The sequence below is a fragment of the Aquarana catesbeiana genome, linkage group LG07 (genome assembly GCF_042186555.1).
Source record: "Aquarana catesbeiana isolate 2022-GZ linkage group LG07, ASM4218655v1, whole genome shotgun sequence".
NCBI classification, from domain to species: domain Eukaryota; kingdom Metazoa; phylum Chordata; class Amphibia; order Anura; family Ranidae; genus Aquarana; species Aquarana catesbeiana.
The window spans coordinates 45346212-45363249 of NC_133330.1; the positions used below are offsets into that span (position 1 = coordinate 45346212).

At 45.2% G+C, this 17038-nt stretch overlaps 1 protein-coding gene across 2 annotated transcripts in view; it reads right to left on the reverse strand.

Annotated features, from left to right (window-relative positions):
* Nucleotides 1–17038, reverse strand: part of ACOX2 (acyl-CoA oxidase 2) — a 50601-nt gene that overhangs the window by 13066 nt on the left and 20497 nt on the right. For both annotated transcript variants that reach the window (XM_073592127.1, XM_073592126.1), the window contains exons 10-13: nt 15727–15917; nt 12486–12647; nt 6272–6377; nt 4135–4352 (exon numbers count right to left, since the gene is read on the reverse strand). In XM_073592127.1, coding sequence (XP_073448228.1) covers nt 4135–4352; nt 6272–6377; nt 12486–12647; nt 15727–15917 — 677 coding nt within the window. The remainder of the gene's footprint in view (nt 1–4134; nt 4353–6271; nt 6378–12485; nt 12648–15726; nt 15918–17038) is intronic.

Here is a 17038-nt window from a genome sequence, read left to right on the forward strand (position 1 = left end):
AGTCAGTGTAGTGTGTATATAACACAGTTCAGAGTATATCATGCAGTCAGTTTAGTGTATATATTTAATACAGTGCAGAGTATATAGTGCCATCAGTGTAGTATATATAATATAATACAGTGCAGAGTATATAGTGCCATAGGTGTAGTATAAATAATAAATTGCAGAGTATATAGTGCAGTCATTGTAGTATATATAATACAGTGGAGAATATATAGTACAGTCAGTGTAGTATTTATAATACAGTGCAGAGTATATAATACAGTGTATTAAAGTGGTTAAAGCAGTTGCATACCCGCACAAATTATATTTAATTTTTTTAAACCAGTAAGGCAAAAGGCATAATGAGTTAGTATACACCGCATACTAGCTCATTATGAAATACCTTAGAATGAGGCGTCGGCAGCTGTTCCCGGTCCATGCCGAGGGAGCTGACATTTCCCTCGGCGTGTCTTCTTCTCTGCGTGTCTTCCGTGAATGTGTGAGGGAGACTTCTTTCCGGCAAGGTCCGGCAGCGTCTGCTGGACCTTCAGCCGGACCTTCACAGCGCATGCGCCACTGATGTCAGCGGCTGCATGCAAAGTCAATATCTCCTAAACTGTACAGGTTTAGGAGATATTCATTTTACCTACAGATAAGCCTTATTATAGGCTTACCTGTAGGTAAAAATACAAAAAAAAAAAAAAAGGTATACAACCGCTTTAAGGGGAACCCTATGATAGAATTAAAAATATTGTCATGGGGTTTCCCCCTAAAATCCACACCAGCGCCTTTGGGTCTGGCAAAGATTTTAAAGGGGAACTCCACGCAAAGTTTTAAAAACAAATGGCATGGGGTCCCCTCCAAAATCCATACCAGACCCTTATCCGAGCATGCAGCCTGGCAGGCCAACAAAGGGATGGGATGTGCGAGCGCCCCCCCCCCCTCCTGAACCATACCAGGCCACTTGCCCTCAACATGGGGAGGGTGCTTTGGGATGCCCCAACCGACAACCCTGGCCGGTTTAACAAGGGGGCCCCCAGATCCCACCCCGCCATGTGAATGGGTAGGTACCCATTCACCAAAAAAAAAAAAAGTGTCAAAAAGTAAAAACCACAAGATACAAGTTGACGACAATTCCTATATTAAAAAAAGGAAAAAAAAAAAGTGTCCAGCGATGTACATCCATCTTCAATCACGCTGCCCGACGGACCCGAAAAATTGAAAAAATTTAAAAAGCTCCGCCTCCATGGGAGGCCTCCCAGCAACTGCAGTCTCTTGGCTTTGACAGCTGTTATGTAGGCAAGGGCGGAACCGAGTGACCGCACCCCCTTCTAACGGCATGAGACATCACGTGATGTCAGAGGGGGTGGGGTCATCCAGGTACACCAGCGGGTGGCCCCGCCCTTGCCTATATAAAAGCTGTCAAAGCGAAAAGAAAGCAGTCGCCGGGAGGCCTCCCATGGAGGTTTTTCTATTTTTCGGGTCCATCAAGCAGAGTGATTAAAGATGGATGTACATCGCGGGACACATACTCCAAAAATATACTCCAACGCCGTCCTCACTTACCTCTTTTATTATTTCACTTATTCTCCTCTGTATTGTTCTCCTCCTTCCTTCTCACATCACTGCATGAAGTGGGAGAGCTAACGTCATGCAGGAACATTGTTACAGCCTCATTGGCTGGAATTTCAGAAACCGGCATTGCTGCACAGCCATTGGCTGCCTTTCAGCATCAGCAATGCAGCGGCGCTGAGGTTAAGCCGGGTTGCGCACTATTAAGTGAGGTGATGGGCAGTGCAGATGATGACAGGTCTCTCCCATACAAAACTCACCCCCCCCCTCCCAGCCGGCCAACCCCAATGCACACCCAAGCCCCCCCACCCCGACTTCACTGGCCATTAGCCATTCTAGGGATAGGCACGTGCTCAGGGATAGGCACGGACCAACGCTGTGGCGGACAATTTCCAATGTACAGACCTTAGTGAAGGACACCAAGGTACATTTTAAATTAAAACCATCAAAAAACACTGTCTACTCTCTGGCCTAGTTCTACAAGTACAAATAGTGCCCATCAAATGTAGCCTACCTGTGCCCATCAAATGTAGCCTACCTGTGCCCATCAAATGCAGCCTTATCAGTGCCCATCAAATGCAGCTTTCAGTGCTCATCAATTGCAGCCTCACTGTGCCCATCAATTGCAGCCTCACTGTGCCCATCAAATGAAGACTCTCAGTCTGTGCCCATCAATGCAGCTTCTCAGTCTGTGCCCATCAATGCAGCTTCTCAGTCTGTGCCCATCAATGCAGAGCCCCTCAGTCTCTGTGCCCATCAATGCAGAGCCCCTCAGTCTCTGTGCCCATCAATGCAGCCCCTCAGTCTATGCCCATCAATCCTGAGCTACTCAGTCTGTGCCCACCAATGCCTACTCTGAGCCCCTCAGTCTGTGCCCATCAATCCTGAGCCCCTCAGTCTGTGCCCATCAATGCTGACTCTGAGCCCATCAGTCTGTGCCCATCAATCCTGAGCCTATCAGTCTGTGCCCATCAATCCTGAGCCCCTCAGTCTGTGCCAATCAATGCTGACTCTGAGCCCCCCAGTCTGTGCCCATCAATCCTGAGCCCTTCAGTCTGTGCCCATCAATCCTGAGCCCCTCAGTCTGTGCCCATCAATCCTGAGCCCCTCAGTCTGTGCCCATCAATCCTGAGCCCCTCAGTCTGTGCCCATCAATCCTGAGCCCCTCAGTCTGTGCCCATCAATCCTGAGCCCCTCAGTCTGTGCCCATCAATCCTGAGCCCCTCAGTCTGTGCCCATCAATCCTAAACCTGTCAGTCTGTGCCCATCAATGTTGACTCTGAGCCCCTCAGTCTGTGCCCAAAGCAGACTCACCAGTGCCTGGTTCACACAGCGGGTATCTCCCGCTGCGTCACGGAGCTTGCGTCTGAATTCTTTGGTGGCGATGTAACAGGGTCTCACCTCCTACACCGGCTCCTCCTGTGATAGACAGAACTTCCATCTGTCACAGGAGGAGCAAATGTAGGAGGCGAGACTCTGTTAAAGCACTGCCGAAGAATTCAAACGCAAGCTCCGTGACATAATTGTTTGGGATAATTATTTTTCATTTTTAATAAATTTGCAAAGATTTCAAACAAACTTCTTTCACGTTCTCATTAAAGAATTTTGAGGAAAATAATTTAATCCATCAGGAATAAGGTTGTAACATAATAAATTGTGGAAAAAGTGAAGTGCTGTGAATACTCTCTGGATGCACTGTATATGTATATACCATACCTGGCCGATCACCCAGGAAGCTAGAAATCACTGTAGTAGTCACTGATCTCCACTTGCTTTCTAGTGTCTTGCTAACACAGGAGATCATCCACTCGCCATTGGTGCCATTTAGAGAGTGCTTTGTGTACCAAGTGAATGCAAAGCGTTCTCTGATTGGATGAGGTGGAGCGGTATTGTCATGATCTCCACCTCAGCAAATCAGAGAATGCTTTGCATTCAATGAGAAGTTATAAATGCAAAGCCTCTCAATGGCGCCTGTGCTGAGTAAGCAACCTTCTGTGTTAAAGTATGCAGCAGGGCAGCCACTTGGCATGGGACCCGGAAGCTAGTTAACTTTCTCCTAGTGAAGGGGAGGGGGGTAAGAGACGGCCTGAAGTTTATGAATCCTATAAATATTGTAAAAGAGAAACACAGAAAGTGAGAAGGACAGCTAGCTCCATCCTCCCTCCCACCTCCTGCGCTATTGGTGAGTACAAAGTGGTTCTTGTGACTTTCGGCCCTATAGCAGCCAGAACTTGTGCAGGAGAAAATTTTGAAAACAATGGCTGCACTTTCAACATGTCCATAGGAAGTATGCAAAACTGTGCACCAATGTACTCTTCACTATTCCCCAAAGAACACTTCTGTACTGTACTGGCACGTATTACCGCACTCATTTGCTGCCACTGCACCAGCATGTATTTCTGTTTTTGACCCTTTTATTGAACAAGCTAACTTTTGTTAGTTAATACAGGCCGCGGTGCAGAGCAACACTGCAGTGTACAGCAGATAGCGGTAGAATATGCTCTCCACTATAAATAGGGAATTAGTATAGTTACTTTGGATCGCAATCAGCAGCAGGTAAGATCTTTACTTTTTACTCACCGGAGGTCTGCTAGGAGGCCAAGGTAGGCTGTAGTGGCCAGGTCCAGCTGTTTCCCTGACAAGTAGCCATGTTGCAGAAAGTCCCCGGCACTTGTGAATATTCCATGCAAAGCATACAGGTCACAGAGGCGCTGGAGAACAGTTTTTATTTCAGGTTGAGTGGACAAGGAGCTCACAGCAGAGGCGAAAGTCTTCACAATTAGGTAGTGTATGTGGGCCTGAAAGACAACACACCATGTTCTAAGAATCCTACCATTAAAAGTGGCAGTTAATATGAACCAATAAAGAACACTTCAGCAGGATTTACTTTATGTAACCTAAAGCCGAGAGAAAGATTAGAGAGAGTGATAGAGAGATTAGAGAGTAAAAAATAGTGAGAGTGATAGAAGAGAGATTAAATCGATAGAGAGATTGTAAAGATGCTGAATTGTAGCCAGGTGGGCTCGCATTTTTTGTTGTTTGTTGGAGAAGACCCCTGCATAGGAAATCTGTGTGTTATGAAGTTTGCTTTGCCTTTTTAATAAAAGTGGGCTGCCAAGCCTTTAATAACCCAGTTCGAACCGACATGTCTCACTAAAATACATCTGTCACACTGAGCTAACCAACCCCCATAAAAGTGATGTCTTGATGTCTTGATAGCGTCATGTCACAACTGAGTATAAAAGAGAAGAGAGGCGCTTTTAAGTGTAGCAATATGGTTACATTTAATGAACAGTTCAAGCCTTGATTTCAGATCGCTCCACTGCAGGGTAGTCTTCCCGGTCACGATTGCAGACTGACAGTGGTGAGAGCCGGCAGTGCGAAGGATGATCTATGTGGACAGCTTTACCCCAGATGTCTGCATACTTAGATGTACCTGTTTTAATCATCAACCATGTGAGTTGCTAAATGTTGTACCTTCATTAAATGTAACCATATTTTTACACTATTGCCGCGTACACATGAGCGGAATGTCCGACAGAAAAAGTCAGACGGAAGCTTTTCGTCGTATATACCGATCGTGTGTAGGCCTCATCACTTTTTTTTTTTTTTTTAAATCTGACGGACCTAGAAATAGAACATGTTCTAAATCTTTCCGACGGACCCAATTCCTATCGGGAAAACCGATCGTCTGTATGCTGGTCCGATGGACCAAAAACGACGCATGCTCTGAAGCAAGTACGAGACGGAAGCTATTGGCTACTGGCTATTGAACTTCCTTTTTCTAGTCACGTCATAAGTGTTGTACGTCACCGCGTTCTGGACGGACGGACTTTGGGTTGACTGTGTGTAGGCAAGACCGCTTGAATGGAATTCCGTCAGAGTTACGTCGGAGAAACCACCGGAGTTTATTACAACGGTTAAACTGGTCGTGTGTATGTGGCATTAGAGGCGCCTCTTCTCTTTTATACTCTGTAGCTCCCACTAGATTTTGCTTCTAATCCCCTTGTGGAGGCTTCCATTTGTGGATGGACATTTTATGGTTACACAACCTGGTCACATTGCTATAATCTTGTTATATGGACTATAAACTGAAGGACCTATGAATAAATGGTTGTGGAACAAATCATTTGAGTTTGCATTCTTTCTTATGGGGAAATTTGCTTTGATATACAAGTGCTTTGGATTACAAGCATGTTTCTGGAGAAAAAAAATCAACATTCTAGGTAAATATACATAAATATATAAAATATATATATATATATAAAAAAGGTACTATCGTCTGACTTGAATCCAATAGAAAATCTATGAAAAGAACTAAAGATCAGAGTTCATAGAAGAGGCCCACAGAACCTTCAAGATTTGAAGACTGTTTGTGTGGAAGAATGGGCCAAAATCACACCTGAGCAATGCATACGACTAGTTTCTCCATACAGGAGGCGTCTTGAAGCTGTCATTTGTATGTATGTGTATGTATGTATGTATGTATGTCTTTGTATATATGGATTGAATGGGTTGTTACTAACATGTGGTGAAAATGTCATGTCAATAGCACCTTCAGAGACATATTTTCCCAAAAAATGGTGACATGTTCAATACTTATTTTACCCGCTGTACCCGCTGTGTGGTGTGTTAGCTTTGTAAATTCAACCTATTGGAGCCTATTGTGTGTTGACGTCTTGCATAAGATGGATAAGCCAAGATCGTAGATACTAACTATTGAAGCCTTCACAAGCTCTACGGATGTGCTGTTCCATGCCACATATTGCTCAGTTCCAGACTGTACTAAACGGTGCAGTTTACCTGCTGCAGCTGCGATAAGCCTGGAAAAGGAAAAAAATGTGACATTATTATTAATACACATTATTATATAATACATTGTTATAATTATAGATTAGCAATGCTCATCCAAACTGCCAACACAAACAGCAACAGTGATGTGCATACACATTGTAACTAATTGGGTTTCAAGATGATTCACTTTGAATTAACTAACAACTCGTCACTCGTGTTAAAATTTGATTTACCTAAAATTCTGTGGTACAACACTCATTACAGTTTGATACCTGTCCTGCTAAAAATTGCTGATCACCGCCATTACTAGTAAAAAAAAATAAAATAAAATAAATGCCATAAATCTATCCCCTATTTTGTAGACGCTATAATTTTTGCACAAAACAAAATTATGTAGAAGAATACATATTGGCCTAAACTGATGAATACATTTGTTTTTTTACATTTTTTATTGGATGTGTTTAACCGCTTCAGCCCCGGAAGATTTGGCTGCTGAATGACCAGGCCATTTTTTGCGATTCGCCACTGCATCACTTTAACTGACAATTGCGGTCGTGCAATGCTGTACCCAAACAAAATTGATGTCCTTTTTTTCCCCACAAATACAGCTTTCTTTTGGTGGTATTTGATCATCTCTGCAGTTTTTATTTTTTGCGCTATACACAAAAAAGAGCGACAATTTTGAAAAAAAAACAAAATATTTTGTACTTTTTGCTATAATAAATATCCCCATTTTTTTTTAAAAAAAGCTAATTTTTTCTCAGCTTAGGCCGATATGTATTCTTCTACATATTTTTGGTAATAAAAATTGCAATAAGTGTATATTGATTGGTTTGCACAAAAGTTATAGTGTCTACAAAATAGGGGATAGATTTATAGCATTTTTATTATTATTTTTTTTTTTACTAGTAATGGCGGCGATCTGCGATTTTTATCGGGACTGCGACATTATGGCAGACACATCGAACACTTTTGACACATTTTTGGGACCATTGGCATTTATACAGCGATCAGTGCTATAAAAATTTACTGATTACTGTAAAAATGTCACTGGCAGGGAAGGGGTTAACACTAGGGGGCGATCAAGGGGTTAATTGTGTTCCCTCTCTGTGTTCTAACTGAAGGGGTGAGGGGACTGTCTAGGGGAGATGACAGATCGCTGTTCATACTTTGTATAAACAGACAATCAGTCCCTTCTCCCCTCAGAGAACCGGAAACTGTGTCTTTACACACACAGATCCCGATTCTCGGTGTGTCACCAGCGATCGCGGGAGCCCGGCAGTGATCGCGACCGCCGGGCACTCGTATTGGCTCCAGAGACGAGCAACGGGCACGCGCATGCTCCTAGTGGCCACAGGGTGAAGTTATGTGGTTGAAGCGCAAACAATAGACTGGAGATGAGCAAATACCACCAAAAGAAAGCTCTATTTGTGGGGAAAAAAGGACATCAATTTTATTTCCAGTGGTGTAGTGGGTAGCACTTTCGCCTAGCAGTAAGAAGGGTCGCTAGTTCGAATCCCACCCACGACACTACCTGCCTGGAGTTTGCATGTTCTCCCTGTGCCTGCGTGGGTTTCCTCCGGGTACTCCGGTTTCCTCCCACACTCCAAAGACATGCTGGTAGGTTAATTGGATCCTGTCTAAATTGTCCCTAGTATGTATGAATGTGAGTTAGGGACCGTAGATTGTAAGCTCCTTGAGGGTAGGGACTGATGTGAATGTACAATGTATATGTAAAGTGCTGCGTAAATTGACGGCGCTATATAAGTACCTGAAATAAATAAAATAAAAAATAAAAAATTTTATTTCGGTACAGCGTCGCACGACTGCGCAATTGTCAGTTAAAGTAACGCAGTGCCGTATCGCAAAAATGGCCTGGCCATTAACCCCCCTGGCGGTATTCCCGAGTCTGGCTCGGGGTGGATTTTACATACCAAAAGCGGTATCCCCGAGCCAGACTCGGGCTTGCATCGCAGGATCCAGGAAGAGCATACTTACCTTGTCCCCTGGTTCCTGCGATGTCTCCCCGCTGTGATCGGCGAGCCGCTGTGTCTCGCTCGATTCACAGTGCCGAGCTCCGTTCCCTGCGAGCGTTGCGACGCACGGGGACGGAGTTCGGCGGTAAATTCAAAAGTGAAACACACAGTATAGATACAGCATACTGTAATCTTACAGATTACAGTACTGTATCAAATAACTGCACATCCCCTTTGTCCCTAGTGGTCTGCCCAGTGTCCTGCATGCAGTTTTATATATATAAAACTGTTCTTTCTGCCTGGAAACTGGAGATTGTCCATAGCAACCAAAACTGTCCCTTTACATCAAAAGTGGTTTTAGACCAGCTAGAAAAAAGCGATAATAAATTATAATCACTTGCAGAATTGAGCGATAGTGATTTGTGGGGAGATCCGTCATCAAACACTAAAAGTAATAAAAGCTAAAATTCTGGAACTGAGCAAATTTCAGTGTTTTTGATTTGATTACATTATTATATAATTTTTATTATTATTATATTATTATGTGTTTTAATTATTTATAGTTATTTATTATATTATAATTTTTTATTTCGTTTTTCAAACTTTATCATACCCGGGATGTCTACTAGACTCTTGTTTGGACAGATTTAAGTGAACTATTCCTAAAATTACAGGCCTACAATATAAAACGCCAAATTTCTGTGCAAAACAATTGTACCGCTTTCAGCACCTAAAATCTGAAATAATCATACCGCCAGGGAGGTTAAGGGGACAAATCTTTCTGGGGCTAAAGGTGTTAAAATACACCTATGATAAAAATGATAGACCCTTCATTTCTTTGTAAGTAGACTGACTTGCAGGGGATCAAATAATTATTTTCCCCACTGTAGCCATCAGTCCATATACAGTATCCATCCATATACAGTATCCATTCATCCATATACAGTATCCATTGATCTATATACAGTATCCATTGATCCATATACAGTATTCATCCATATACAATAAACTTCTCCTATTTGCTCCATTTGGGGCTGTTGAATATAAAGTTGAAAGTATTTTGTTTGATTTTTTTAATATGTGCAAAAAAAAAATACTGGTCCGTCCTGACAGAAATCCATTGAGCTGATAACATCCTGTGCTCCCTGCCTGAGCTGCACTCTTCTTGTCAGTTGCAATTTTTCCAATTATTTCTGTTGCTTACAGAACACCTCCTCTCATAAGCGTGCGCACAGGGTGTGCCGGGTGTGCCCAGGCACACCCTAATCCCCCCATGCGCATTAGTGTTATCGTTCTGTGTAGCAATAGGAACATGGGAAAGATCTCCCTCTTACTGGCTCTGCCATAAGAGAAGTGTTTATCCTTTTCTCTTTCACTGTGCCAGCAGGGAGATCAATGTGCTGGGGTCATATATATGTAGATACATACACATGCATGTGTGTTTGAGCTTAAGGGTGCACACCCTAATGCATTAGGCTGCGCACACCTATGCCTCCTCTGTTATGGAGAAGTGGAAAAGAGGAGAGGGGATGATGCTCTGTAGTCCTGTTCCAGGGTACCCAGGCTGCTTCTCTATAGTTCATGTGTGGTTAATGAGTGTTGTCCCCCCTAAGACAGAATTGTTTTGCCAGCAGGATCATAAAAGGTGGAAATAATTGAAAAGAGGTCCAAAAAAAAAGAAAAACGAATGCAGCCACCGCATCTAAGGATCAGTAGGCTGCAGTATACTGTGTTACACTTTTGTTCTTGGTCTAGACAGGGCTTTTTTTCTCAGAAAATAGGTGCAGGAACTCTCCCTCCCCAGCCAGCTCTCCACCCCCAATCATGCCATTCAATGGGGTGAGAAGTAAAGCAGCACCAAATGCGCGTAGGCCCAAAAGGCACAGAGTGTGGCACTTAGGAGCGCATAACACACAGGGCTCAGGAAAGTGTACTCTGCAGCGATGAGGTGTGTGTATCACAGGGCACAGAAAAAAAAAAAAAAAATCAGCGGACAGTACTTGCATATCTCCCCCAATATAACCATCTATTGCTCACCTCTGTGCCCCCCATTCAAACCTCACCTCTGCAAACCTTGTCCACAGCTGATCTATGCCCCCTTTCCACAGCTCACCTCTTTTTTACCCTGTCCACAGCTCACCTCTTTCTCCTGTCCACAGCTCACCTCTTCTTCCCCCTATACACAGCTCACCTCTTCTTTCCCCTATACACAGCTCACCTCTTCTTTCCCCTATACACAGCTCACTTCTTCTTTCCCCTATACACAGCTCACTTCTTCTTTCCCCTATACACAGCTCACTTCTTTTTTCCCCTGTCCACAGCTCACCTTTTCTTTCCCCTGTCCACAGCTCACCTCTTCTTCCCTCCTGTCCACGTCTCACCTCTTCTTCCCTCAGTCCACAGCTCACCTCTTCTTTCCCCCCGTAGCTCACCTCTTCTTCCCTCCTGTCCACGGCTCACCTCTTCTTCCCTCAGTCCACAGCTCACCTTTTCTTTCCCCCGTAGCTCACCTCTTCTTCCCTCCTGTCCACGGTTCACCTCTTCCCCCCACCCGTAGCTCACCTCTTCTTCTGCTCTGTCCACAGCTCACCTCTTCTTCCTTCCTGTCCACGGCTCGCCTCTTCTACCCCCTGTAGCTCACCTCTTCTTCCCTCAGTCCACAGCTCACCTCTTCTTCCTTCCTGTCCACGGCTCGCCTCTTCTTCCCCCCGTAGCTCACCTCTTCTTCCCTTGGTCCACAGCTCACCTCTTCCTCCCCCCGTAGCTCACCTTTTTTTCTCTCAATCCACAGCTAACCACTTCTTCCATCAGTCCGCAGCTCACCACTTCTCTCCCCCCTGTCTGCAGCTCACCGCTTCTCTCCCCCCTGTCTGCAGCTCACCGCTTCTCTCCCCCCTGTCTGCAGCTCACCGCTTCTCTCCCCCCTGTCTGCAGCTCACCGCTTCTCTCCCCCCTGTCTGCAGCTCACCGCTTCTCTCCCCCCTGTCTGCAGCTCACCACTTCTTCCCCCTGTCTGCAGTTCACCACTTCTCTCCCCCTGTCTGCATCTCACCACTTCTTTCCCCTTGTCTGCAGCTCACCACTTCTTCCCCCTGTCTGCAGTTCACCACTTCTCTCCCCCTGTCTGCAGCTCACCGCTTCTTCCCCCTGTCTGCAGTTCACCACTTCTCTCCCCCTGTCTGCAGCTCACCACTTCTTCCCCCCATTCGCTACTCACCACTTCTTCCCTCTGTCTGCAACACACCTCTTCTTTCCCCTGTCCCTCCTCAATTCTGCACCATGTCCACATGTCATCGTAGCACCCCCCACAACTCACCTTTGTACCCCCCTGTCAACAACTCAACTCTGCAGCCTCACATCTACAGCTTATACTCCCAGTCCACAACTACAGCTTGTCTCTACCCCCTTTCACATTTCATTACTGCACCCCCATCTACAGATTACCCCAATCCATAGCTTTCATCTCTTCAGCCCTCCAACTTTCACCTCTTCATTCCCTGTCACATTCAAACAACCTGCCAACCCCCCCTTACAAGCTCTTGCCACCGTACCACACCTGCCCCCCTCCCCACTACTCAGCTCTCACTTTGCACAACCTCTCCTCCTTTCCAGGTCTAACAACTTCACCCCCCTCTTCACAAATTCACCCCCACTGCAGTCCACAGCTATCACCTCCCCTGCAGATGCCACTCGCCCCCCTTTCCCTCCATAGTTTTCAGTCCACTCACCTCCTCTCCATAGCTTGCAGTGCAGCTATTATTGGTCCGCTTAGAGCATGCAGGCTTTTTTCCAACACAGTGCAGTTCACTAGGAACACTACAGAACACTACACTCGGCTCTGAGCTACACATGTCTGACAGGGAGGCAGGGCAGGGCTGGGCGGGACGGGAGCCAACTGAGGTTGCGGCGTGGGGACTCAGGCACTGACTGACATATACACATGTCCTGACAATGGGACACAGAAGCCGGTGGAGGAAGCGAGTAGTGCAAAAACTCCCTCTACCGCCTTCTGTGTTCAGTGACTGGATGGAGAGGACAGGGCTGCCAGAGGTAGCGGAACTCCGTTCCACCGCGTTCCGGCAGAAAAAAAGCCCTGGGTCTAGATATGCTTTAAATTCTGCATACAAAAAGGAGGAAGGCACTGTAATACTAATTACTGACCTGTAGGCCCTGCTTTCATAGGCCTTTATATACACATCCGGATTCAGGAAGTCCAAGTGTGTGTTTGCTTGGCATCCACTGGAGAGCGGGGTAGACAGATAAGACGTAGTGCGTGGTAATGGCTTTCCTGATTGGGCAGTACCAAAACACTTAATCAAAAACCTAAACAAGTACAAACAAAAATGGTAGTTAAATGAGCAGTAAAACTACAAACTGTTTAAAAATATTTTTTAACATTTGTTGATTAATAAAGTTTCCAGAGATTCCTATGCCGCGTACACACGGTCGGACTTGCCAACGGGATAACCTCCGTCGGCATTTCCGATGGAAAAATTTAGAACATGTTCTCTATCTAGTCGGAAATTCCAACAGAAAAAGACTGATGGGGCATACACACGGTCGGAATATCCAACCAAAAGCTCCCATCGGACTTTTTCTGTCGGAAATTCAGACCGTGTGTACGCGGCATTAGAAATGATGAGATCTGGGCTAAAGGCAATAGGACAATTTTGACATATATACAATAATACTAGGTGGCTCAGCTGTGTTTAACTATCCCATGTGTAGTCTAAAATTGTTGGGCAAGTTTAAAAAAAATGGCAATTAAATATTTTATGACATTTTATGAAACTCTTAAAAGGTGAAATCCCGGCAAAAAGCTAAAATAGTCAACATACACTCACAGGTCACTTTATTATTAGGTACACCTTGCTAGTACCTGGTTGGACCCCCTTTTGCCTTCAGAACCGCCTTCATTCTTCGTGGCATAGATTCATCAAGGTGTTGGATTTTGGTCCATACTGACATGATAGCATCATGTAGTTGCTGCAGATTTGTCGGCTGCACATCCATGATGCTAATTTCCCATTCCACCACATCCCAAAGGTGCTCTATTGGATTGAGATCTGGTGACTGTGGAGGCCATTGGAGTACAGTGACCTCATTGTCATGTTCAAGAAACCAGTGGTGAGATGATTTGAGCTTTGTGACATGGTGCATTATCCTGCTGGAAGGAGCCATCAGAAGATGGGTACACTCAGGGCCGATCCTAGGGTCACAGGCGCCTGGGTGCAGAAATATTTCTGGCGCCCCCACATGGGCGTGGTCATCTTACTAACCTCTCCCCTTTACTGAAATGGGCACAGTGGCTGTGTTTGATGGTCTCAGTGGCAGCGTTTGATGTGGATAGTGGCAGCGTTTGATAGGGACAGTGGCAGTTTTTGATGGGCACAGTGGCAGCTTTTGATGGGCACAGTGGCAGCTTTTGATGAGCACAGTGGCAGTGTTTGATGGTCACAGTGGCAGCTTTTGATGGGCACAGTGGCAGAGTTTGATGGGCACAGTGGCAGCTTTTGATGGGCACAGTGGCTGCATTTGATGGGCACAGTGGCTGCGTTTGATGGGCACAGTGGCTGCATTTGATGAGCACAGTGGCTGTGTTTGATGGGCACAGTGGCTGTGTTTGATGGGCACAGTTGCAGCTTTAATGGGCACAGTGGCAGCTTTGATGGGCACAGTGGCTGTGTTTGATGGGCACAGTGGCTGTGTTTGATGGGCACAGTGGCAGCTTTGATGGGCACAGTGGCTGCTTTTAATGGGCACAACTTACTTAGACTTACTCACTCACAGCAAGGCAGCTCTCTTCAGAAACTCTGCGCTTCCTCTGAGCCACGCTGTCTGAAGAACATGGCAGAGGTGGGCGGAGCTTGTTCACTAGCCGCGGAGGCGGCGCGCTATGAATGCTGGGGCGGCCGCGGCCTCTGACTGACGTCACTGGTTGCTAGCTAGACGCTGGGCGGCCGGCGATTCTAGCAAGTGAGCAACCAGTGCAGTCAACTTCAAGTCAGTGCCACAGACAGCTTCGGCACCCCTCTTCTGCAGCAGATTGCAGCGCTGGGGCGCGGTGCACCCCGTACACCCGCCCAGGATTGGCTCTGGGTACACTGCAGTCATAAAGGGTTGGACATGGTCAGCAACAATACTCAGGTAATCATTTAAAAGATGCTCAATTGGTACTAAGGGGCCCGAAGGGTGCCAAGAAAATATCCCCCACACCATCACTACCAGCCTGAACCATTGATACCATTGAAGGCAGGATGGATCCATGCTTTCATGTTGTTTATGCCGAATTCTGACCCGACCATCTGAATGTCGCAGCTGAAATCGAGACTCAGATCGGGCAACATTTTTCCAATCTTCTATTGTCCAATATCGGTGATCCTGTGTGAATTGTAGCCTCAGTTTCCTGTTCTTAGCTGACAGGAATGGCACCCGGTGTGGTCTTCTGCTGCTGTAGGGTTTGTTGTGTTGTGCATTCAGAGATGGTATTCTGCATACCTTGGTTGTAACAAGAGTTTTTTTTTGTTACTTTTGCCTTTCTATCATCTCAAACCTTCTGCCCATTCGCCTCTGACATTAACAAGGCATTTTCCTCCACACAACTGCCTCTCACCGGATACCTTCTCTTTTTCAGACCATTGTCTGTAAATCCTAGAGATGGTTGTGTGTGAAAATCCCAGTAGTTAAGCTGTTTCTTAAATACTCAGACCAGCCCGTCTGGCACCAACAATCATGCAACGTTCAAAGTCACTTAAATCCCCTTTCTTCCCCATTCTGATGCTCGGTTTGAACTTCAGCAAGTCGTCTTCGCCAGGTCTAGATGCCTAAATGCATTGAGTTGCTGCCATGTGATTGACTGATTAGTAATCACATGGTGTACAGGTGTACCTAATAAAGTGGCCAGTGAGTGTATATGGGAGCAGTTTTATATAAGAAAGGATTTGTATTTCTGTCCTGAGTGTTACATAGCTCTGTTACACAACCATCCTGCTGACCTGATTTTTCTATGCCACAGATATGCAATACAACTAGCTTACCCACCCGACCTCAGCCTGTGACTGTACAGGGAATGAGTAGCAACAGACTGAAGAGGTCATCTTTCTGCTCTCTCCTGGTCAGCATGTTCCTAATCAGCATATGTTAATGCAGGGCACCTGACCCTCCCTCTCCCTGTCTGAGTGCAGCTACACAGAGGATTTTTTTAGGTCAAACTTAGGTATTTATACTATAAAGAAATTACTGTATATGATATTTTATATAAATATATGCTTGCATTTACTGAATTTTTTTTATTACTCTACTGGAATTCAGCTTTAAGTTCACTTACAGTTTGGGCTTATTCTTCTTTAAAAAATATTCAAAATCTTTAATGCAGTATTCGTTTTCTATTAAATAGCATTACCTTGCAGCTTGTAGGTGTAGGACGGTGTTTTCCCCTTCATAAGTACATGAAGCAACAACCCTGGTGTAAAGTGATGGTAATCCGCTGAACAGAGAGTAACCGTGACCCCCGCAGGCTTTGCGGCACACCTCCACACCATTGGAGCAAGTCTCTGTAGCAAAACCTTTTAGGCCGGAAGCGATAGCGTGGAGCTGGAGCAAAAGAACCCAAGATGGTTTATTTATCATGTGCATGTTGTAAGCAAAATGCAAAGCACAGGCCATTCATCTGTCACTCATCCCAAAGCAAATATATCATTAGAATTTATATAAAGAACTAATATACCATGGTAATTTAAATAAAAAGGTTTCCTGGTTTATAAGTACAGTGGATTCTTGGTTAACGAGTAATCCGGTTAACAAGCGTTTTGAAAGACGAGCAACTTTTTAAAAAAAATGATGACTTGGTTTGCGAGTGTTGTTTCGCAACACGAGCAGAATTCAAGCTAATGTGGTGTGCAGTACCGAATTTGGCCAGAGGTGCGAGACATTCCGAACGGTTCAGAGCCGTTTGGAAATACTTGGAAATACTCAGTTCCCAAGTGTTTTCGAGGCTTTCTGAGTTCAGCCGAGCTGTCCCCGGGTATTTCCGAGGCTCTCCGGCACCCTCCCACCTCTGGCCACATGCGGTATTGCATGCAATAGACGTTAATGTGGAATTAATTATGTTTGTTTCCATTGATATCCAAGGAATTGATAAAAGGTCCACCATAGCTACTCTGAAACACGGAGGTGGATCGCTGATGTTTTGGGGATGTGTGAGCTACAAAGGCACAGGAAATTTGGTCAAAACTGATGGCAAGATGAATGTAGTATCTTATCAAAAAATACTGGAGGAACATTTGCATTCATCAGCCAGGAAGCTGGGCATGGGACATACTTGGACATTTCAACATGACAATGATCCAAAACACAAGGCCAAGTCGAACTGTCACTGGAGGCTTTTTGCCAAGAGGAATGGGCAGCTTTACCACCTGAGAAGATAAAGAGCCTCATCCATAAATACCACAAAAGGCTTCAAGCTGTCATTGATGTTAAAGGGGGCAATACACGGTATTAAGAACTGGGGTGTGTAAACTTTTTATCAGGGTCATTTGGGTAGTTTCTGTTGTGATTATCTGTTGTGCTGAGATCACAAAGCTGCTGCCAGGTGTGCCTATCCATTCATGTGCCAAGGTGTAGCTTTGGGATGTTGTGTATGAAGAGTACATAATTGAATTTAGTGATAAACATTCTCTGCAATTTGTTTCTGTCCATAATCTGTGTCTGGCTGC